Below are 25,049 nucleotides of genomic sequence, written 5' to 3' on the forward strand. Positions count from 1 at the left end.
TAGCGAGATAGCGGAGAGAGACAGGACATGTGGAAAAAGAGAGCAGGGGAATGACATGCAGCAAACGGTCCGGCCAGCCGGGAATCAAAACCGAAACTCCCTGCTCAGGGCATTTGTGCCCTAACCTTAAACAAACTACAGATAACATGTTAATTAGTGAGCTTTAGAAGTTATTTTGAACAGGGTCACACTAGCTGTTTCCCTTTGTTTGTAGTCTTTGTGCTAAACTAACCTGATTCTGGCTGTAGCTTATTATTAAGCAGACAAATATAAGGTACCGATCTTCTAACTCCGAGCAAGAAAGCGGAAAAAGCGCATGTCTAACACAGTGCAAACTTGTAAAGCATTTTGTCAGTTAACAAAAAGACACGTTTCTGTACATAATTTGTAAATGATAAAACTCTCAGGAGCCAATTGTAAGATACAAGCATCATTTATTAGCTTTACATCATGAGTAAATGTTATATTGCTACATAACCGTCATTCTGTACAATTTCTCTTTTACAAATGTCAGGTCATTGAATGTGATAACTGCAGTTTCGACCTATGGAGTGAAAAGAACAGTTTCAAAACCGTTATGCTACTCACACAGTTTAAGACTTTAAATTTGGTCTTTACAACAGTTACAAATCAAACATGCTACTTACAAAATAAACTTGGTTTCATAACATCTGAATAACCGTTAATACAGTGTGTCATCAGTATATTCATAAAAATCTTGGGAAGAGTACAATACCAATCCTTTCCATTACTCCCAGTTAATTAACCCTCACATTTTGTCCATTTATAAGAAGGAATGTGACTTAAGCCAACATCATAATGCCCTTTTAAAAACAGACAGTTGCGTCATGTCACCTTCATTTCAGACAGGATTCAGCTCAGGTGCTTCCTGGATGGAGTGAATGTGTTTTCTATCACGTATGGTTTCCTCTCTCGGGTTATCTCGTTCAGCTGTGACATGCATCGTCCTCAGTAGTACGAGGTCAGGTGGGAGTGGGTGGCGGGATGTCTGGTCATGGCTGACCCAGGATAGATGGGGCTGTTGGGTGAGTTCCAGTACGTTGACTGAGGGCTGAAATATTGGCCGGGGGAGACGGGCATAGGTGTAGGGTGGCCACCCATGAAGTTCATTTTGGGCTGGTGACTGTGGTAGGGCTGGACGTAAGACATCTCAGTCTGGTACTTAACAATCCCCCCTTCTGCATGATTCTGGTGCGCCTGCGAGATGCCTTGGAAGTCAAACTTGTAGGCGTAGCGCTTGCCGTGCACCTTAGTCATGATGTTCTTGTCGTAGTAGTAGCGCAGAGCGCGGCTCAGCTTGTCGTAGTTCATGTTGGGCTTGCTCTTGCGTTCGCCCCAGCGCTTGGCCACCTCGTCCGGGTCGGTCATCTTGAACTCACCGTTGGTGCCCTCCCAGGTGATGATGGTGTGGTTGTTGGTGTCCTGCAGCAGCTCCAGCAGGAACTGCCACAGCTGGATCTGACCCGAACCTGGGAGGAGAATTGGAGAAGAGTTAAGGGATCGGGACTTCATTGGTTGGTCACTCAAAGCAAGACAGGAAATGTACACAGTTTCCAATAGTGGCTGTGTGAAGCGTTTGTTTCTAAGCATCTTTATTCTTTCACTTGTAATATTGGAACATTTTGGAGGATAGAATCATCTGTGTGTAGATATCAAGCCATGAGCACCAGGTAGCGTTTAAAATTAACGATAGAGTTTTGAATAAAGGAAATAAAAGCAAAACAATTTTAATTCCACTCGATGCGTCCGGTTACTCCAGGACATTGGACAGCACTTCAAACAAAGTACTTTGGAGTTTTGTTGTGGACGGGTTTCTTTCCTTGTAGTATTACGACACATATCTATCATCTCAGTCAGCTTATTATTTTTCCACCAAATGTGACCTTTTCACTGTGTGGCTTGGAGGAAGAGACAGACGTCGGGGCAGAAACCTACCCACAGGCCTGTGAGCGCTGGGGTCAGGCAGCTTGTATGGACTTTGTTTGCCTGTTCGGTTCTTGGATGAGCTGAGGGCTTGGCCTTCTGTGAGGAAACAGCAGGGCAAACAGTCACTTTGGTGAGAGGGAAGCCAGATTTCGTCTCAGTGTAAGCATGATGCAATTCTGCTGACACAGCAGGTGTTGCTTGATGTTTACTCCATTTTTGGAAAGTAAGAGCATGTGTGCCAGCCCTTGCTTGCTTTTCTCTCATGTTGCCAAAGCAGACAGTGTAAAGGCCTCATTTGTGTCATCCTTGTTGGTTTATCTTGTGGTGGTTTAGGTTCTTACCTGGGTTGGCTAGTCGACTGCAAATGGGCCCTAATGTCTGATACGGGTCTGTAAAGAAGAAAAGGCATATTATTATTTTTTACAACTTTCTTATTTTATTCAACTTTTTAACCTTAATGTTTGCAATCCACCCCATATTTCATCTTAAGTTCCTTCAGGATTCGATAGAACATCTTTCCATGTTGTTTGACATCACATACATCATAATTCAGCATCTGTTGTGCGAGTACTTGAAGCAAGCGCTCGTTTCATTGGAGTGAAATGTTCAAATCACAGCCCACATCTTCGATTTGTTATTGTGATTCAAATGATCTGTTATTGTACACTGAAATATCAACTCTGGACCTCTACAATGTATTTGATTGTCATGAAAAACATGAGATTCCCTTCTCCTAGCAAGTGCTACTGCAGCTTCTGCGTTGCAAATGATAGGGATGTATGATATACATCGGGCCCGGTATATAATCGGCTGATAACACGAAGCCAAATTGCTTTCATTGACTTAACAAGCCAACCCGTTCTCACTCCCAACTCATCAAATACTATCATTTGGTAAGTGCTCCTTGGCATCGGAAACCGACTCACGGAGGCACAAACCGGGTTTTCAACTAACTCCAATGTAAACTCACCCGTAGCGTTATTAGAGTCCGTTCAGGGCGGGCGGGAGTGATGTTGGATGGGTCAAACAAACAAGACCTTCAACCAGGAAACCGCTGCTCGTGTCCGAAGTGAAACTAAAAGTAACGTTGACTTATTTTGTCACGTCAGTCTTTAGTCACTTGACTTGTCGGTATCGTCAGTCACGTGAGACGTCAGTGAAGTTAACGTCAACCACGATCATCTAACTCTAAGTGGTTGTGTTGCCTAAACCTAACTCCCTGGGAAAACTTCAGAGGAAGAGAACACAATTGCAAAATTTGCAATACAAGTTTTTCGATGTACTTTCCTAGAAAAAATAAATGAACATTTGAAGGGTCAGAACTGTTTCTGTTGTGATAACAATAGTGATGTCAGTTAGAGTTGGTTAGGTCAGAGCTATGACATATCAAATCATCCATCTTCGCTCGCTACATCTTAGCCTTTCCTACCCTCAGATGTGCATAAACTATGGGTTATGGGTTTTAAAATAAAAAATGTGAAACTATCTGTTACCTTATTTGTATCGGCTATGAGAAGCAGGTAATTATCGGTTATTGATACGTGCTGAGTAAAAAAACATATTGTGCATCCCTAGAAACTAGGGACTAGCGGCATGGCTCTAGGGATGGCAAGGTCAGTTTGTGGGTCCACCACTTTTATCTCAACAATTTTAAGATGGATTGTAACAACTTTGGTGATCCTTTTAACTTTTCGTCTAACACCATCGTCATTTGGTTTATGATTAAATGCCACCAAACCTAATGGCAGTCCAATCAGCCTCAGAGAGCAGCTAGCATGGCTGTTCACTCTTGGGGAGGCGTGTCCACAAAAGCGTTTTTTTCCTGAGACCAGCATATTTTTTAAATTCTTTGCAATGGGAGCGCCTCGTATTTACGCTACGGAAAAAACTGAGCGTGACGAGGCGCTGAGCATCTATTCCGCGCCGAGTGCTGCATGTTTGCCTTTTTTTTTTCTTCAGGTCTCCAAGAGTTGAAAAATGTTCAACTTTAGGTCCATTTGTTATGAATATGAAAATAATTGGTACAAGTGGCCGTCATACCTTGCACAATTCTTGGAGCAGGCTCTGTAACTCTTGAGCTGTGTTGGTGCTCCATGGAGGGACCTACAAATCCAAATTAAAATGACTCATGTGAAATAGTTTGATCCTCATCTGCGGCCTATAGTAACTTACAATGTCTATGTAAAACCAGTAGTTGTTCATGCATGAAAAAAAATGTGTCATGATCATTAGTTTCATATCATCTTTGTTTTTTTGTTGTCATACCTTTTGGCACTGCACTCATGGTGTTTGCCGGCCAGCTGTTCCTGCAGCTGATCTCATCAAAACCGCTCTCTGCAAACACACACACACACACACACACACACACACACACAAACACACAAACAAGGATGAGACTAGACTTTGACTGGCACGTGGCATAAAAAAGGCTTTGAAGTGGACAGTGGGACAGTTCAGCTAAAGTAGGAAGGAAGTCAGTAAACCAAGACGATAAGAGTTTGGAGGTCTGAAGATGACCCAAAACGTTTCTTTTGTCCGGGCCACCCCTGTCGCCATAAGATTGTGAATTGTGTCCCAGGAGCAGAACCCATACCCCCCATTTCCTGCGCCGGTGCAGCTGTTTCCTGTCTGAAACTGGCTGTTGAGTTTTGGACTCATCAAACTTTTGTCAACTACGGCCAGTGTGGTGCAAAGGAACCTTTTTGACTCTTGAAACTATGTAACACAGCTCCGAAACTCAACACTTTATTTTTAAATCCCCAAATCATTCAAGTAGTTTGCTCTTTTTTTTGTGATGCGACCCTGAATTCTGAGCTTTGAATCACACCCAGAAACACTCAGACAGATCTCAACAGTATGAATAATGAAATACTGAATTACTGAAAGAAAAGTGTTTCAGAAAAACACTTTTGTTTTGATCATATTGAGTAAAGTCTTTAAGTCATTGTGGAATGAAAAGTCACTTATTCACCTATTTTGGCACTTATGTGTCATATATCATAACGAAGAAATACTCGGATTCTTTACTTAAGTAAAAGTACCAATACGACAATGTAAAAATACTCCAATGCAAGTAAAAAGTCCTGCATTGAAGCGCATGCTTAAGTAAAATAAGTATCATTAGCAAAAAAGTACTTAAAATATCAAAAGTACTCGTGCTGCATGACTGATATATTATTATATATGACATTATTGTTGATACAGATTAATTAATGTGTAAGTATCATTTTACTGTTGTAGCTGGTTGATGTGGACCTACTTTTAACTACTTAATATACATTTAGGTAGTTTAGTCCGGTGGACTATATCCATATTTGTTGGTGACTTTTCACTAATCTTAGTTTTTTGTGTGAAATATTGAATAATTTGACCTCTTTGGGCCTCAAACAGTTATTTGCATGAAACCATGTTAGAGGTTTAGAGGGGAAATGTCTCTTTGGTGGAACTTCTAACAACTAATAGACATGTGAAACAAGACGAGGGATCCCAAATACACACTGCTTTTTTGTGAGATAACAGGCCAGAAAGGTGTGAACCACTGGTTTAATCTTTACAATGTGTTTTATAAACTTATATGTTTTTATGTATTGAAAATAACTAGTAACTCCAGATGTCAAATAAATGTAGTGCAGTAAAATATTCCCGCATAAAGAGCATTAGATGGATATACTTGAAGTATAAGTACCTCAAAATTGTACTTGCTTACAGTATTTGAGTAAATGTACTTCAATTTCCACCACAACATTTTAAGGAATGTAATTGATGTTTAACTGCTTATTCTGTATGATAATCAGGACTACGAAGAAACTTTTAAAAATATTTACATTGAAATCTAAAAACTATATTTGGAAATGAAGAAATAAAACTCCCTCACCAGTGACAAACTCACAACTCCCCTTTATTTCTCATCTGCATAGTTTTGTTGCAGTGGCCTAATTTTAAAGAATCACTTGAACATTGCAAACAGTCCGATTTCAAAACAAGTCCCACCCTAACATCCTTTCTAAACTGGGACTATATTTTTAAAGCGTAGAAGAACTATCTCCTCATGACTTTAAAGCCCCTTAAAACTTCTCACTTTTTGACGATAATTGATATTTTTAAATGCCAACGTATCAGTTGACAATGTGAAAAGGGTCGCTTATATGAACCTACGGAGAATTATCACCTGAATCTGTCGCTTTGTAGCAAATTCAGCTCATTGTTTAGCTGTATAGCAGCTATTTTCAGCGAAAAAAGCACTAAAAGCCCACTGTGCACTATCTACACAGCACCAAACAGTAAATAGACACAGTAAGAGAGATAGGAGCCAGATAATTCCCTCAGGAGTTGGTGGAGACCAAAAACAGAGCTAAAAGAGAGTGGACTTCCATTCAGCAGGTGGCCAGAAACACAACTCCAAATGAATAATAATGTTGCTTCGTAACTGCTGGATGCTGTTTGCTAACAAAGTTATTAATTCTGAAGAAATTAACACCTAAAAAAAACTCTTAAGCTAATCTGCTTCATCAGAACTTTGGTCAGATTTGAAGGATAATACGAGCAGAGAAGCCACGACTGTCATCAGTATTCATTAAAATGTTGCTAAATTGTGATTGGTGCACAGAAATATGTGACATCCCAACTGAACTGAATTCTAACTGAACCCTGCTTCCTCAAAACCAGTGAGAGGACAGAAAATAGTGTGTTCACGTAGGACCCCTTCACTCATAGCAAGAATCTGATTGAGAAAAGAGGTTTTCGGGGCCTTTTTAAATGGAGTGGATGATCTCACCTGCTTTCACCTGTAGTCTGGGTTGTTGTGGTGGCGTGGTGTTGGTGGGAGTTGTGGAGTACGAGAATGTAGGGCTACCTGAAGCAAAAAAACAAAACAAAAAGTCAAGATGATATTCTCTTAAAATGGAAACAACGGAAATCAACCATACCAGAATAGAATGTGAGTGTCATGAATAGTATTTTGAAAAAAAGTATAGACACTGAAAGACGAGAGAGGTGTTGATTGAACTCTGTTGAGGGCTCAATTTGAGTTGTTACTGTAATACTGGATTGCACTATATTGTAAGATGTTGCTATCATTTTGTCCACCCCCTGTATGTCGTAATGTTACCTTGAAAACTGGACTAGACTGTCCTCTTTAGCTGCATTTGTAACGCGGGTTTGCAGTAGCAATAACACTGCAAACTTATGTAATCAGAAATCATGACGACATATAGTATGCCAAATACAGGAAACCTGCGTTAGCAAAGAGGAACAGTGGTCACAACACTTAATGAGGACAGGAAAATTCGGTTAACAACTCGACAAACTTCAACCTCAAATTGATATCACGTTCTTCCAGCCTCAATATCATTAAGTTCCTCTGTACTGTATTGCAAGGTGTTATAATTATTTTGTCGAAATAAATCAAATTTCAAAATAAAGGACAATAGTAAAGTCTAAAAATTCAACAAATTCACATGCAGTACTATTTTTAGGGCAATTGCTTTATTTTCCTGAGTAATAATTAACCATCAAGTGTATATAATTTCAGAAAACACATCACAATATCCAAGAGGCCAAAGTGACATTTAATAAATGCTTGTTTTTTTCCAATAAACAGTCCCAAACATTCAACTTTGCAACGAAAAAAGTAACAAATCCTCACGTTTGAGAAGTTGGAACCAACAAATGTTTGTCGTTTTTGATTAATCAGTTACCTGTTTGATTGATTTATCATCAAAAATGTTGATCAGTTTTATGTCCATTGACTATCTGTCTGTTATTGTCGAATCATTTCAGCGCCACATACTGTATCTTTCTGCAGTTTGGTTTCTGGCCTTGCTTACGTGCAGGTAAAATACTTGTGGCCACAGAACAATGAAAAACGTTTTACATTGTTGAAGTCAGTTCGGCGAGGAGAACTTAACAATGTTATCAGCTGGAGAGAGCGAGAGAGAGATCTGGCACGAGGCGAGGCTTACTCTGTCGGAGGTAACTGAGGTGCGAGAGCAGGATGTCTGCGTTGTAGGCCGACGTGAGACGCATCATGTCCTCCTTGGTCATCTTGCAAAGGGCCTTGCCGTCCAGCGCTTGGAAGAGCATGACGTCCACCTCCTCCAGGACGTACTCCTTGATGGCCCAGTCCAGCCACTGCCGCACGTGGTCCTGTGTCCAAACCTCTGGATCTGCCATCAGAAGCACAAAAATGATCGGAAATACTGATTTATTTATAACAGTGTCTCACTTTGTCGCAAATTTTGATCCGGCCCTGCATATCACTTAGGCCCTCAATAAATTTTCCCACTTGAGTTGTCATAGTCGGGCCTATGGAACGGGCGACTTGTAGAAATATGGGCAAGTGCAAAAATTAGATTAATTATTTTGCTTTTACATCAGGACGTATTTATTATTTATACATATTTAGTTTTATTAAATATCCCACAAAACCCTTCAGTTGTCATATTCAGGCCTGTGAAATAGCTTGTTGTGAGTTGGCTCTATCCTACTTGTAGTCATAATGCATTATAATGGTTGAATAAATGCTGCTAAGCAACTTTTGTTGACTTTTTTTAGGGCTTTATGTGGACCAAATTTTATGTGAGAAGACATGCAACAATATCATTTATTTATTTTCGATTAAATAAAAGCATGTCAATAAACTATTTACAATATGTCTGGCCCTTGATGTGATCCTCATTTCCCAATGTGACCCTTAGTGAAATCGAGTTTGACACATCTGTTTTAGTTGGCTAAAGTTTGCACATACTATCTGGGCTTTTATTATAATAATAATAATAATAATAATAATAAATTGGACTTATATGGTACCTTTCAAAAAAACTCAAGGACGCTTTATATTTCAATTGATGCAGTTCTGGCTTTTAAAATGCCACAAACAGGAAGTTGTTGAAGTTGCAGGAAGAGGAGTCGAGCAGAAATTATCATAAATTACTTTGGTCAAACTTGTATCATTTACATAATGGGTTTCCAAATACTGAAAGTCCCCCTCCATTCAAAAAATGTGTTCTGCTTATTGTTTCTTCACCTTCACTGGTGCAGAATAATTTCTGTGCAGAGTAGTTTGACTCCAGAACATTCATCTGCTGAAGGAGGAAAGTTTCTCTGTGGTCACCTTTAAATGTCCCATATTGTAAAAATGTCTTATTTTATAAAGCAGGTTTAAGTGCTTTATAAATACTGTTAAATTATCGAAGCACTCAATATACAGAGAAATACACACAGCCCGTATTCAGAAATTGTGTGTTTGAAACAAGCCGTTAGGATTTCTGTCCATTTGTGATGTCACAAATATACAATATTTAGATCATTACACGGTTTTAAATGCAAACATTCTAAATGTGTCCCAGTTTATTTCCTGTTGCAGTGTATGTGAATAACATCAGCTGACAGGAAGTACACATGGACCCAAGGTGACCCAATTCTGTTGCAATTCCGTCAAAATCCGCTAAAACGGAGCGTTTCAGACACAGGGTAAATACAGGCATATTCAGGCAGACAGTATGAGGAAAATAAAGTTTTTTTTTTAACATTGCAGCATGTAAACATGTTCTAGTAGAAACATAAAATACAAGTAGGAACCTGAAAATGAGCATGATATGGGACCTTTAATTGAACTTTTTTGTAATTAATTAAACCATATGAGACACAAATTCTTTTTCAAAGCAGATCATTTTTATATCTTAAAACATGTCTTTATATACTAGTTATAGCTGGCTGTAATACTAAATACCAAATCTGAGACCCGAGTGCTTCCATGCTGCATTTTGTTGGTTGGAAACATGTAAATCATCCTTTACTGTAGCTGTCTAGTGTTTGGTCATACTGGTCTTTTACATGATGAGAGATGCTGCTCTGTTGGTTTCTTTAATAAAAAAGACTCTCACACAAATAGTCTGAAGGGCAAACACGATTAGTTTGTAGGGACATGAAAGTGCTGAGCAACACCGGAAACTAGTCTGATATAAATCAGTACCAGTTGTGATACTTGTGATTTTGATACTGATTGTAAAGTTGGTGGTTATACTCACTCTGTGAAAACTGAGGCCTGGTTTAGTCAAACTACTCTTTTTTGACATGTGCTTTTTATAGTTTTAGTTTTAAAAATCATCTTTCAACAGTTTGAAACTGTGGCACCTTTTAAAAAGCCTTGAATTAGATTTCTAAATTCTTGTTTTTATTTATGAAAGATGATGCTGAAATCACATTGAATCGCACAATTTAAATTTGCGTTTTTCTCTTTTGGCCCGGCTCTCCACCTGCTCTCGCGATTTCCCTGAAGGTAGCAGGAAGTAAACAAATAATTACCGATAATGCTAAACTGAAGCCAGCCCCAGGGGTCTTCAGGAAAGGGTGATATTTGTCATTTGTGGTGGTTTTCACAACCCTGTAAGTGTTTGTGTGCATCAGGGCTGGGCAGTAATATTGTATTGCATATTGTTTTACACATTTCTGTCGTCCAAATTAGGGATTTCAAGAAAACTGCAATTAAAAGCTAACAAAATTAATTGGTAAACGTTTTGTTTTAGACATGAAGTTTTTTTTTTTTTCATGTAATGCATAACAGTGGAACATAGTTTGTTGCATTTTGATTTTGATCATTTTAAATGCAATTTTGCATAATGTTTGCTAGATGGAGATGTACTGTATTTCAATATTGGAAAAATAAATATATTAACATCGTAATTGGTTTAAAAAATATTGCCCAGCCCTAATATGTGCATTTGTTCTGATGTGGAAAAGGTATTACATTTTCTTTGTTGAGGTCTTATAAAGGTCTTAAAAAACGTTAAATGTGATTTACTTATGTTTTTTTTATTTTGTTTTTTAAATGTGCAAATTTGGTTTTGTTTGTTTGTCAGCAGGATAATGGAAAAACTACTGGCCCGATTTTCATGAAACTTGGTGGAAGGGTGTAGCATAGGCCAGGGAAGAATCACCGGGGTGGATACACCAATTATTTTTCACTTTTGTTAACATTGCGGGCATTGATAAGGCATTTGGCCTTGGTGGTGGAGGTCTGCGCTCTCTGAGTGCCCTTCAGTTATTGAAGCACTCTTGTTTCATTATTGTATTTAATGAAACATTTTTCATAATACAGTTTATTTTATTATTAATTCTAAAAACTGGTCTGGTAAAAGAACTATTTGCTGTCATATTACATTATAAGTTGCATTATATTTCATTGCTGTACATTTCCTTTCTTCTACCATATTACATTATATATCCTTTCTACATTTTCAACCCTGTCCTTTATAAATTCTTTATCTGACATAATGAAGTTTTATCAACATAATTTGTTTTCTATATATCTTGACTATCTCTGCTTTTGCAGGACAATATCTGCACATAGCAACTTTAATGGTTATGTTAAGGTAACTCGCAGGAACTGGTTGAAGGTTAGGTAAATATTCTATTAACAGTTTATAAATGATCATAATTTCTTGGAGGACAAGGTTGATACTGAATCACTTTTGTATTATGAATGAAAAGATGTTGCTGCAGTACTAAATCTAAGGCACTGTTTCACTTTGCCCAGGCACATTATGATAAAAAAAAAAAAACTCATGTGTTTACATTCATAGGTATTTTTTTAATCATATTTTGTATAGTTGTGTCCTATCCGAAGGATGAGACATTTGTAAGCTTTTAATAACTACATTTTAGGTTGAAATTGATCTCAATGTCTTGTTACGGCGCTGAAATATATCACTAGTCTGATTCAGGAAAGGACGTCTCATTTCCAGTAGCAAACAATGACTGTGAATTGCCCGTAATATTAGGCCGCGAACAGAAGCAACCACACCCTCATTGCCCCGATTGTCCTTGATTAACACATGCCTCTGTGATGCAACATCCGTGTATTATGAAGCAGAATAACTCGGTGCCGGTGACTCATTGATGAATCTCGTCGGATTCCACAAAGCTTACTTTTAAGTCGTCTGAGGTGGGATGCCTCCAGAGAGACTGACTCACTGAAACGCGCTGCTTTGAACTGCTTATGTAATGAGTCTCTTAAGGGTGATAACAGTTTGGGAACCGTGCAAGAGAGAGAACGTAAAACATGTCATAAGGGTAGTTTTTAGATGCTTGGACCAAGTGATTCAGAGCGAGGATGAAATGGATGGACACTAGGTTGTCTAAACCTCGACTATGACTCCTCAGATAGTAGTGACACACCGCGGTCTTTACTCCCAACTTGTTTGTCAGTGATTTTCCCTGCAAAGAAAAAAGGGAAACCCACTGCTCACAGTTCACCTGCAGCAAAAGTTGGTTTAGACCAAATATGAGCAGCTGGATCACACAGAATATTTTAATTCAAGGCTTTGCAACTTTGACTTGAACTCCAGTGCCATGGTGTTATTTTCAGTGTTTTTGAACAGTTTTTTTTTTTTTACCTTGAATGTCTATAACATATAACACATTGTTCCTGTTTTGTCATCACGTTCATATTCAACTGTAAGATATTCTGTGTCTCCTATGTTTTAAAAGATAAGGCTGATGTTATTCTATACTTTTCCATATTGTCAACAAACCCTGTGATAACGCCTTCATCCGTTTCTCAATACTTTGACTTCCTGTGGCTCATTCGTTCCAAGATGTAAATCTTTAAAAATGAGAAACACATATAAAGCTTCATGTTTTTAAGAAGCTTAATAATTTCCTGAAACAGATGGACACTGTCTTCTTTAACAGTTACCTAAATAGGAGTAAATAGTGCATTCTTTGGGGACTATTTTCAGCTGCGGATTAATACACATTATATTTAACACAGTAGAACTGCTAGTGTTAGTATTGATGTGTTTCTACAGCTGCAGCAGAATTTAAAAAAGTTATTTTTATAAAATGGTCACTATATTCTGACAGTAGTACACTCCTAATGGCATCTGCAAGATTTCACAGACTAGAGGAAAACAACCAGTCAGAACTGATCTGGAGTCTGCCGTCGCAATCACTCGTGAACTCCGATCAAACGGTCAAACTAGGCAGCGCTGATCAAATATGAATCAATATTCTGTTACTGTAATGCCTATTTCTCTCCTCAGATGTTTTCAGAAACTTCTTGTAGGGTACTGTTTAGCTGTAAAATGAGAAAGTTTGTGACGCTGCCGCCATGTAGAGATCAAGTTGAGGAAATGCCAAGCACCGCCCACCAGCCGGAGCAAACTTTCTTATAGTCCACACCTGCTCATCACACAGCTTGTCCTGCTTGATCTCTCTCTTGTTAACATCAGTCTTAAGTGCTACACTGACTTCACACTTTTTAAATAGCATTTATTTTAAACCCTGATGTCACGCTCAACCAGACAACTAGAAATCTGCTGTTGTTTAACTGTGGCACTGCAAGCGTAGAAGTTGGTAGTGGTAGTAGTAGTTTGGGGGAAAACACACGCTGTGCTCATCTCTGATTCAGTTATTGATGTATTGCACAAGCTCAGTGTGTGTGCCAGTTCTTGGGAAACTGTGTTGTAATGGCGTCGGTCTAGTGTGACGACGGAGGGCGACTGAGTGACTCAGCTCACCTGCCGGCACGATGACCCTCTTCTCCTCTGTGGCGCTGCTGGGCGGGGTGGCCGTCTGGGGGCTGACGCGAGGCTCCGGGTACGAGGCCTGGTACGACATCGGGGCCCCGTCGTTGCTCATGTGTCTGGAACGCTTGGTGACGCTGCAGTCCACGGGGGACTCACGGCTAGTACAAGCAGAGGAGAAAAGCAGGAGAAAAGTGTAATTTGAAAATTAAAATATCTTATAAAGCTTGTAAATGTTATTCAGTGTCAGTACACTTCTAAGAACCGCTATCATTTCAAATAATGACACGTTAACTGTGGCTTTCAACTGGGTACAAGTTTATTTCCTCTTGCACTGTTTGCTAATATCTGTAGCTGATAAGAGATACATTTAGTCCCAAACTGTTTCACACCATCACAATTCCATTGAAAAGGTCTATAAAGAGTTGACTGGTGGTAACATGGAGCCGGCTGCACCAGCTCTATATAACTTCAAACTTAGCCTAGTTAAAGTGTGTTTACTAAGTGGAGGTTTTAAGAATCACCTAATTAAAATGGTTTGCACCACACAAACTAATTTTTATTTAAAGACTAGTTATACCTCAGAAAAAACACTGAAAAAGCGTCCGTGTAGCAGCGGTGGAAGAAGTACTCAGATCCTTTGCTTAATATGAGACATCATGCACTGATCAATTTTGAGAGTTTGGGCTATTTTGCTTCCATAACATGTCTGTTTTCACATTAGTGGAAAGAAAACACCTTTTCACACATTTAGATGTTTATTTTACTACTTTGTCTATTTGCATCAGTAGATGTCTCCTAAATTCACCAAAAGTGATCTTAATATAATGCCTCATTTGCCCATTTAAACTTCAAATTAAAAAAAAAATTCTAATGCAAAAAATAATTGTCTTAATGTAAGTAATCAATGGTGGAAGTTTCATGGTGATATCTATTATTTACATTATTGTTTTACCCTTTTCACCTGTAGTGTCTAGCTAAATCTATGGAATTTTACAATCCATATCTTTAAGGCTATTTTCTCAAAATTCGTTTTTTTTTCAGACTCTGAGCCAGAAATCTCCACTTCAGTAGCTCTTACATCCACCAAACATTCCACTTTCATTCATCTTTATATGCTGAAGGTTTTTACAGAGGGGTTTGTTCATGTATCATTCGTAGCCTGATTTAAAGAACATTTTATTACTAAATACATGGTGAAATTGACAGTATTTTCTAAATTGATGGAGTGATAAAAACAGATCATATCCAATATTCCCTCTGTAAAAACATTTGACTCTAATATGTCAACAAAATGAAACAAGAATTTTGAACCTGGCTTTATCTGTAATGTACTTGGGAACTTCCACCGAAACTAACACCAAAATTACTTCATCTGGAATTCAAACATTTCCACCTGTGATGGATGGTAATGGAAAACAACAAGGGACGCAGGGTTGCATTTAGTAAGAGAACAATAAACAAATATTTTAGGGTCTGGAAAAACCCAGAATGTTGACACGGATCGTGACAAATCTACTGTCAGATAGTCCGGGAACCTGTGCTCCCCTGTGGCCTCGGCCTGCCCTGACTCACCTGGTTCCATTGACGTGTTCGCCTCTTTTCCCAGGGTTTTGCGCCGCTGACCCCACCCACTCAGGCTCGGTGGACTCGGGACTCTGCTTGGAGGCCTGGCTGAACCCGCCGGGCGACGTCATCTCGGCCTTCATGTGCACTGCGGCGTAGGGCGGCTCGAATATGGGCTGATCCTCACTCACCACGGACAGCGCTTCCTGTTCAACAGAGACACAGCGGTCAGTGTCTGCCATTAATGTGCCGGGTCACAACCTGTGGAAACTGTCTTTTTCCACATGCAGACTCAGTTTATTTCACCTAAGATGCTTTTTAGTGACCAGAAGTAAAACCTCAGAGGAGCCGTAGGAGTAATAATAACATCACAACAGACTTTAAAGATTCAACAATTTAACTTTTCTCAAATTTATATAACCAGATTTCATTTTTTTTTTTATTCATTTTAACAGGAAAACATCATCCAACATTTCTAATGAAGGACTAAATGTTGTCCCTTTTCTTATGGAATATGGTTGTGAATCACAAACTCAATAACCATAGTTTGCAGAGGATATACCAAAAAAGGAAAGGAAATCATATCCGCTTAAACTATTCACTGTAACAGCAAAAAAAACATTTGTAAATCGTTACAGAATGAACCACCAACACTGGATAATAGGCATGTTAAAAAGCCTGACTTTAGTGCTTTTAGTGAGAATTATATATCCATTAAAAAAAGTAACAAAATTGATATTACATGCATTTGAAGAATGAATTACCTCTTTCTGCTGTATACTTTTATATTCATGGAATATTATAAATATGTAGAGCTACATAAAGATTAGATGTTCCTAATTTTGTGGATATTAATGTGTTGTTCTGTATGTTTTTCTTGTAATTGTTATTGAATGCACTGACTCCATTTTAGCAGTGCTCTTGACTTGATCAGAGGTACTTGAATAGTAGATTTTGAGAGTTGGGAACAATTTGCATTCACTTTTCTCCACTCAAAGTTTTTCCTAGCTTTGTCAAGATTCAAACTGACAATCTTCTGGTCTAATGTTTTATTTTCTAACCTTCAAAGATAAGACCGTAACATTAAGATTTAGTGGAATTGCATTGAATATGTTTCATCTAAACAACCAGAGAGATAGGAGCAGTAGAAATACCACAGTTTAAAAATACTCCATTTCAAGTGAAAGTCTTTAATTCAAATTGTTACCTAAGTAAAGTAAAGTATAAAAGTTTTATTAGCAAAATGTAATTAAAGTATGAAAAGTAGTCATTATGCAGAATGGTTCCTTTCAGTGTTATATTATCATAGAATATTATATGGTTCTGTTTTATTTACTAACGAAAACACGTAAGAACTTTGTAATGTTCGTCAATGTGGAGCCAATTTTAGATACTTTGTATACTTCTGGGTAGATTAGTAGTATAGTCCTGCATCATATCACATAATCTGATAATTTAAAAAGTAACTAGTAACTCGAAGTGTCAAGTAAATGTAGTGGAGTAAAAAGTACAATGTTTACTTCTGAAATGTAGTGAAGTATGAGTAGAAAGTAGCACAAAATACTCAAGTAAAGTACAAGTAGTAGTGTCAAAATTGTACTTAATTACAGTACTTGAGTAAATATATTTTACTCAAGTTACATTCCACCACTGGATTGGAGGTTATCAAACTACTTCGTACTCAGGAGTGAATCATGAGTAAACTGTTCAGGCAGTCAGGATGCTGTCTAATCTTAACATCAGTAACCTTAACCACAGTTTTATTTTGTCGTTAGGATTGGGGTTGCAGGAGGGGGGGTTAGCTTAAGGTGGAGTCTAATCGAGATTTAAGTCCGTCTTCCTGTGTTCAGCACCTACAACGAGGCCTCAAAACCACCCCAAGATGGCACTTTCATCCCACGCACTCGGGAGGGCAAAAAACGCCGGACCTGTTGTTCTGTCTGCTGCTCACATTAAGTGTGTGCATGTGTGATGCGACCACGGCAGTCTAAGTGGGTGCAAGTGCGTGTTTGTTTAGAGGAGTTGAGCATTGTCTTTGGGCCTCGTACGTCAGTGCCGTGCTTTTTCAGTGGCCTACAGGAAACCTGGCCGCCATGTGCAGAGGAACCTTTTGGCACAGGCCAAGGGAGAGGAAATGGTGGAGGAGGGGGGGGGCACGGTGTAAAAATGTGGGTCATTTTAAAGCTGGAAAACAACCCTAAAGGCCTGTGGTCAGGGGAAGAGAGGGGGTCGGGTTCGTTGGACAGCAAGAAGACTATAGCCTTGATTGAAGTGCCGCCTTTGCATTGTGTTTGTTGTTTGCCTGTGTGTTTTTTTTTAGCTCAATTGTTGCCCGAGCATTGCAAACCACATCTTAATGCGTGGCACACAGTTTGGCATTTCCTCAAGGCTGCAAACAAACTGATAGAAAAGTCAGTAGTGTGCGTGGGATTTCAATAACCTGCTGCTGTTGCTGCATGAAGCATTTGCTGCTGTGTAATGGATACGCCCTTTATTTGAAGAAAAAGGTTTTAGTTGGAAAAAAAAAATAATGTTGCGAATCAAAAAATGTGTCATTGTACTCGTTTAACTTTGCTTAACTCACGATGGACTGTTTACAAAGAAACCAATGTTCTCTTTTTTATTCTATGCATTTTTCTTCGTTTTTATAAATTGGCGCCTACATCACCCAGAATGCAACTTGTTCGCCACCAGTGAAGCCGATGTGGAAGTGCCTTAAACTTGCATTCTTTCTAACAGCCAGCAGGGGGCGACTCCTCTGGTTGCAAAAATAAATCTGATTGTATAGAAGTCTCTGAGAAAATGACCCTACTTCTCATTTGATTTATTACCTCAGTAAACATTGTAAACATGAGTTTATGGTCTCAATCTCTAGTTTCAAGTCTTCTTCAATACAGCATGATGTTCATTTAGTAAATTATTAAAGCAGGGGATGCTTTAGGGCGTGGCTACCTCGTGATTGACAGGTCGCTACCACGGCGTTGTCCGGTCTGGGAGTTTTACGTGTTTCCGTCTTACAACTTTAACCCTTTCACAGTGTGTTTTCAGTTCATGAAAGTTAAGTGTAACATTTTGGTCGCCTAAAAAATTTCTTATTCAGCGTTCGGTTGTACTTAGCTCCACCCTCTCATGTCACTTCTGGTTGCAAAAAAACAAAACGGCGAAGGCCAAAATGCTAAACCTTGAGGCTTCAAAACGGCAGTCCACAAACCAATGGGTGACGTCACGGCAACTAAGTCCACTTCTTATATACAGTCTATAGTTTGGTTAGAGATTCGCGTATGTTATGCCAGTAGCAGTTAATGTAGCCTCAAGGCCACACCTCCAGATTGTTTTTCATTTTCAAACTTGTAGTCTTCAGCCCCAACAGACGCTGACTCAAGTGACATCACTTAAAGGCAATTTATCAGATACCCATACTACCATATTATTTAGTTTGCCAGAAAATGATTCAGTATGTCCCAATATATACAGTAGTATGTCAAATGCACAGTATGCCAAAAATACCAGTATATTCTGCTACATCCGGTCGCATTTTGCAGTATGCAAGCCAGCATGCTTTTCTGGCTATTCTGACCCACAATCCTCTGTGCAGCGTATATATGTATGCAAGAGGGTCAAAGGTCAAGGCATAATGTTATGCAAAGTAGTATTTCCCAATCGTGTGCGTACTGCATGCTACAGAACGTATTGTGTAAGCGCAGCTGCACTATGTACTAAAAAGTAAAAACAAAAAGTATGCGATTTGGAACGCAGCCCTAATTGTCTATGCTAACAACAAGCTAAAATGTTTTTTAAAAATAAATTTTTTGTCACGTGACTAAAGTGTTTCGCAGGACTTCATATTGTCCTGCTCAGCTTTCTTTTGACCGCACTCCCTGTTTTCTTCTTCAGCTTTGTTCTACTTCTGTCGTGTTGTCCTCCTTCCCCCAGTCTTCCTCTCACACACTGAGTGCCAACAGAGGCTCTTTTCTCTGGTGCAGAAGTGAAACAGTTGACTGATAAAATTCTCATGAGAAGACATGATAGTGAATACTTTCCATGTCGAGGTTAAAAGATGATTTTAAAAAAAAGTCTTTTGGTGCTCAGCACTCAAAACTGTCGATATTATCGTGACTCGCAGCCGCGTGTCATCTTTAGTTTTGTACATTCAGTGACAAACTCATGCTTTCACAACCGCAAACACCCGCTCCCGCTCTTTCTTTGTCTTCCCCTTGCGCTCTCTCCCTCTCTCTTGCTCTCTCTTGCTCTCTCTTGCTCTCTCTTGCTCTCTCTCGTTCTCTCTCTCTCTCTCTCTGCACACTGATACAAATATACCAAATGTGGCCTGACCGCTAATGCCACAACTGACTTCCTGTTCAATGAGTTTCAGCCTGTTGCTCAGTGACACAAAACAACTTTTTAAAAACATGACCTTCTTGAGGCTGACGCTGTGCTTGTGCCTCGATGTCCTAAAAATTTACACCGGTTGTGTTCAGTTTGATAGTAAACACTTGTCACTGGCTGTGAGAGCACAAACATGAAGCCCTGAACGGAAAACTTTTGACACGGCTTTAAGTCAGCAGCTTTTGCGGGTTGCATCATGCAGTCTTGCCCAAACCAAGAGCTCAGAGCGTGATGTTTACGACATGGCAGTCATACTTCTTATATCTTTATCAAACAATTTGTTAGATTTACACTTTAACGAAAAGGAAAACAAGTACAACGCCACCATGTTTGACTTGGATTCCATAACCTTAGATGCACTTTAACAGCTCCAACTATATGTTTCTACCTTTTTTTTAAAGTATTTTTTGGTAAAAAAATCTAAAGGGATATTACAACACAGCCTGAATGAGATAATATAAGTTGGTATGTAATGAATCAACCGTGTTGGTCCTGTTTTAAAGCACAAAGGTTCTTATTTTGTAATGCCAGGGACTTTAAATTAATTTGTTCAGAAAAAACAACATGTTAAGTGAAGTTTTTTTTGGTGTTAGATATAATCTTATACTTAATGTAGGTGGTGCAGCATCTTGAGTGATCTATTTTTGCTTGGCCGGAGCCTATTTTGGGAACCACATCTGATGGGCTGAAACTAACTTATTTTCAGCATTGATTAATCTGACGATTTTTATCTCGGCTGATCATTTGGTCTGTGAAACATCAGAAAACAGTGAAAAATCTTCTAGAAGCCAAGTTGACGTCATCAAATGTTAAAACAAAGATATTCTGTTTTCTACGATGACACGGAAAAGCAAACTATTCTCTCATTTGAGAAGCTGGAAATATAATTTTTTTCTGTTTGAAAAATGACAAACAACTAATTGATTGTCAAAATAGTTGCAGATCAATTTTTTTTGTCAATCAAGTAATCGTTTCAGCTCTACTGATGACCTAAAAAACAGTAGTTCCCGACAGGTGGCGGGAGAAATCTGAGGGGTCGCAAAATGCTAGCAACACAGGAGAGAAGAAAAAAATAATAATTTCTGATGCACAAAATTTACTTTCTTTTTTTCTTGTGAATTAATGGGTAATTTAACTTCTCTAGAGCTGTAAAAAAAAAAGTATTTAATAAAACAAGGGGAAAAATGCTTTTTGGATGAACTAGTCTCAATTACAGGCAGACATATGCAACCAGTGGGGCCACAGTAAAAAAATAGTTTAGTTTAAAGGGGCCACAAGCCAAGAAGGTTGGGAAGCTAAACTGCAACCAAGGATGTAGTTAACATACTTTCTTGCATGCACCAATTACATGATTAATAGCCTTGTAATGTGTCGGGCTGCCCCCATGAGTCGACTGATCAGTCATTTTGGTCTTAGTTGGCTACGATTTAGTCAATTAGTCTTTTTTTTTTTGTGGCTTTTTTCGTGCTGAATGACTTATTTTCCAAGAAAACTTATGAGCACATCTCTGGCAAACACACGATTTAAAGTGGTGCTTTTGTGTGATTCTTTGTGGATAAACTCAGTTTTACGGATCCGTCGATTAAATCACCTAATTTATTTAACAAAATTGTTTAAGTGATAGTCGATTGAGAATTTCTTCGGTCGATGACAGCCCTATATAGCAATATGTTAAAAGAAGCTGATTTGGTGCCAATTTTTGGTGTCATTATCATCTACAGTTGAAGTGCAATGCAGCTTTCTAATCCTCATTTCATTCATGCTCTTTTGTTCATCCTAAAACATGTTTTTTTTGCCCTGGACTAATGGAGATTATAGGTGAAACTTTAGATATGGATACTGAACTAATGTGACTATTAATAGGCTACCATTCACTTACCATCTGTGTTTCTAGAAAGTAAAAGAGCTTGTTACTGAGCTCTTCTTTTTACATTTGGGTCTACCACAAAATTCCAGATGGAAGAATATTTAAATAAAGATGTCAAATGGGTGTCAACTCCTATCACAAGGCTATGAAGGAGGATAGTAAAACTGGATTGAAACTCTCACAAAACAAGGTGTAGCCTCCAATAACAGGCCATATGGATAGAAGTTGTTGCAAAAGGCTCAGCCCTCTCTGTTCTGTTCTCGCCATGTCTGAGGCAAGTGGCAGAAAAGCAGAAGTAAAAGTTGAGCTGATTTTGCAAAGGCCCCGAGCAGCTGCACTTTTCTCTGCTACACAAACAACAACGGTGCGGTTTTCACAGCTCGGCGCCTGCATGGCAGCACGCAGGCCTCTCTCTCTCTGCAGCAGGCCTCTCTGCAGACCTCTCTCTCTACAGGCCTCTCTCTCTGCAGGCCTCTTATTTTACCTTTATTTAACCAGGTAAAATCAATTGAGAACCAATTCTCATTTACAATGATGACCTGGCCAAGAGGCAGCAGCAAACGTATAAAAACACAGTCCACACAAGCGACACAAACAGCACAGATACAGTACAGTATGACAAACATACAGTATGCCATGACAAGACATGAGAAAATGGCTAAAAACAGCATAGGTAAATTAATAGGTCAGAAATTAATAAACACCAAGTACTGAAAAAGGTGGATTACTGGATGTTCTTCGTAAAATTGTAATGGAAGAGAGAGAGAGAAGTGAGTGCTGGTCAGCAAGTACAGCAGTCAACTATGACTTGTTGCAGCTTTTGTTTGAACATGTTGAGTGATTTGAGAGCTCTGAGTTTGAGCGTGTTTTGTAGTGAGTTCCAGTCATTTGCAGCAGCAAAATGAAAGGAATTATGGCCAAAGACTCTCTACAGACCTCTCTGCAGACCTCTCTGCAGGCCTCTCTGCAGACCTCTCTCTCTGCAGGCCTCTCTACAGACCTCTCTGCAGACCTCTCTCTCTGCAGGCCTCTCTACAGACCTCTCTGCAGACCTCTCTCTCTGCAGGCCTCTCTACAGACCTCTCTGCAGACCTCTCTCTCTGCAGGCCTCTCTACAGACCTCTCTGCAGACCTCTCTCTCTGCAGGCCTCTCTACAGACCTCTCTGCAGGCCTCTCTGCAGACCTCTCTCTCTGCAGACCTCTATGCAGACCTCTCTCTCTGCAGACCTCTATGCAGATCTCTCTCTCTGCAGACATCTCTGCAGGCCTCTCTCTCTGCAGGCCTCTCTCTCTACAGGCTTCTCTGCAGGCCTCTCTGCAGACCTCTCTCTCTGCAGACCTCTATGCAGACCTCTCTCTCTGCAGGCCTCTCTCTCTGCAGACCCAGAGAGAGCTTCTCCTCCTCCTCCTCCTCCTCCTCCTCCTCCTCCTCCTCCTCCCAGCCTGTGTGAGCGGACAATGCATAAAGTTAAAACAATAGCAACGCCTCAAGTTTGTCCACTTCGGCTCTTTCTTTCTGGAGACGCTTTTGTTGCCTTTTCGACATGTTTTTCTTTTTTTTTTTCTAGTCCACGGAGCGGATATGTGTGCGGAAAGTCTGAGGTTAGAGACAGGAAGCCTGCTCAGCTCAGATAACGACACCTGACAAGTGCTCCCGTTAGCAGCTATAAATTATACTTAAAATAACCTCAGCACACAATCTGCTGCTGCGACACAGTATAGACAATAACTATCTGAAGAAATCCCAAAAGAAAGATGTGAGACAACATTTAAACACCAAAAACACTCAAATCTAAAATTAAAAAAAAATCTACATTTAAACAGACTAAAATAAGTTACAGGATGTCCTTTAATCAGGCTACTCCCTTTTATGTCATAACGAAAATAATCGTTTGACTTAACAGTCAAAAAATGCATCAATATATATATATAAATATTTCTTTAGAAACGAAACAAGAGAGAGTAAGCTACAAAATATTAGTTCCTCAATCTACTGAGGAGCCTTTTTTATTTTTTAAAATGCATTTTCTAGTTTTTACAATTGAACTGAATAAGACATTAATTTTAGTTGAAATAATCAAGTCATTCGATATAATACATCGTTTATAATAATTTAAGAACAGGTAGTTAATATTGAAGTTATAGGAGAGATTATTGCAAGAATATTTTAACACAGAAATTAAAAAAAATAAAAAAGCCTACAGGCCAATGTTACATGTTAGACGCACATTCGTTAGAAAACAACATGAATTTGTTAATATAGTGGCCTAAATCATCGAATACAATTCCTCTCGTTGCGCAATAATCAGTTTTCAGTGTTACCTTTTATTAAAAAAGATTCGAAGATTCGATGATTCGAAGTCCGGACATGAAGGCCTTTATTTCTGCATTTTTTTTTTTAAAGAAGATAATAAATTGAAACCATGTTGTGTTTCATCCATGAGATGATGAAGAAGATGTTATTATTTCTTTATATTAACATTGTCTCTATAGGTGGAGGCTTCAGATAAACCCAGTGTTTTTTTTTTTTTGCCTCTTCATGCACTTTATATTATTCATTTATTTATTTTTTGTTATGTTGTATAGTCTTAAATTGTACAAAACAAATAAACAAATAAACAAATGTGTATCTGTATAATAGTGTGAAATGTAAAAATATACCATGTCATCTGTTGGATCCTATAAAGAGATTCTCACTGCATCCAAGTTGATCCATGGTGCCTTCAGGGACACCTGCCTTAATTATTGTTAGGCACCAAATAAAATCCAGCATCTCCTTATTAAAACAGTTAATTTCACTTTCCGTGCGTAATTTTGTGCGTTTGGATAAGTTTGGAGATGAGCTCCCAGTTAAATGACAATTAGAAGTAAAAAAAAAAAAAAAGTGTAAATCCTCTTTGACGCAGTGTGAACCGGCCACCAATTAGTGTATTTATCCGAGTGTAAAGATGTAGTGGTTAGTTGTGTTATTATAGAGACGACATACAACCACGAACGGGAAGGAAGAGGAAATTTTGTACAAGAAGGAAAGAGTGGGGAGACTCTCTCTCTCTGCAGCTCAGCTTCTGGTGTGGGTGGATTTACACCACCAACAAGCAGAAAGCAGTTAAAACACCATTAAACACGTACCTTTATCGTACAGTCCATTGCAGCAGCCTCGCAGTCTTTGTCATTTAGTCGTTTTTGTAAATGTTGCAGCTAATTTAGCCTTCTAACCTCACTTCAATGCATGCAGGGGTGCATTGGCTCTATGGCTCAAACCATTGCAGTTACAATTTTTTTTGCTCACAGACCATAAACCGGATGACAAGTTTTTTTTCTCTCTCTCTCTCTCTCTCTCTCTCTCTCTCTCTCTCTCTCTCTCTCTCTCTCTCTCTCTCTCTCTCTCACTCTCTAAATTGGGAAGTGAAGTCACTCTTTAACACTGAAAGCACTGAAGCTGCTTCTCATGAAACCAACACTTAGATGGAAAAACAAAAGCCTCTCTAGTTTGTTTTTTGTGTGTGTTAGATTCACGCGTAGAATCATATTGGAAGACACACAACATAAGAAGAGCTCACAATCTTTCATTTAAACATTTAACAGGTGCTTAGTGTTTTGCAATAGTTTAAAACCACAGTGAAAAAAATGAAAGGGGCCACTGAATGCCTGAAAAGAGTCTGAACTAATAGCTTTTGTGGTTAAAAAGTAAACGTGTGCTTTGGAGACATGGCATGACATATAAATGCCTAAAATGGCACATTAGAGCATAGGTATT

At 38.9% G+C, this 25,049-nt stretch overlaps 1 protein-coding gene across 4 annotated transcripts; it reads right to left on the reverse strand.

Annotated features, from left to right (window-relative positions):
* Positions 1-417: 417 nt before the first annotated feature.
* On the reverse strand, positions 418-24,589 carry fli1rs (Fli-1 proto-oncogene, ETS transcription factor-related sequence). Of its 4 annotated transcripts, none has more exons than XM_074652804.1 (10): positions 24,422-24,589; positions 15,048-15,244; positions 13,467-13,633; positions 7,908-8,111; positions 6,722-6,799; positions 4,213-4,281; positions 3,988-4,050; positions 2,289-2,336; positions 1,957-2,043; positions 418-1,490 (listed from the first exon to the last, which is right to left on the reverse strand). In XM_074652804.1, the coding sequence occupies exons 1-10, from the start codon at positions 24,437-24,439 to the stop codon at positions 970-972; spliced, it is 1,452 nt and encodes a 483-aa protein (XP_074508905.1). In that variant the 5' UTR covers positions 24,440-24,589; the 3' UTR covers positions 418-969. The 4 variants fall into 4 exon arrangements, with proteins under 4 accessions (XP_074508905.1, XP_074508906.1, XP_074508907.1 ...); XM_074652805.1 differs by lacking the exon at positions 24,422-24,589 and adding an exon at positions 23,954-24,273; XM_074652806.1 differs by lacking the exon at positions 1,957-2,043.
* Positions 24,590-25,049: the final 460 nt, after the last annotated feature.

Source organism: Sebastes fasciatus, chromosome 12 (assembly GCF_043250625.1).
Source record: "Sebastes fasciatus isolate fSebFas1 chromosome 12, fSebFas1.pri, whole genome shotgun sequence".
Taxonomy (NCBI): domain Eukaryota; kingdom Metazoa; phylum Chordata; class Actinopteri; order Perciformes; family Sebastidae; genus Sebastes; species Sebastes fasciatus.

Bases quoted from the DNA above. Each gene is read 5' to 3' on its own strand.
- fli1rs (XM_074652804.1), bottom strand. The intron at 4,282-6,721 runs GTGAGATCATCC...GTGTGTTTGCAG, and splicing joins CAGACTACAGGTGAAAGCAG to AGAGCGGTTTTGATGAGATC. The intron at 2,044-2,288 runs GTAAGAACCTAA...GTTTCCTCACAG, and splicing joins CAGTCGACTAGCCAACCCAG to AAGGCCAAGCCCTCAGCTCA.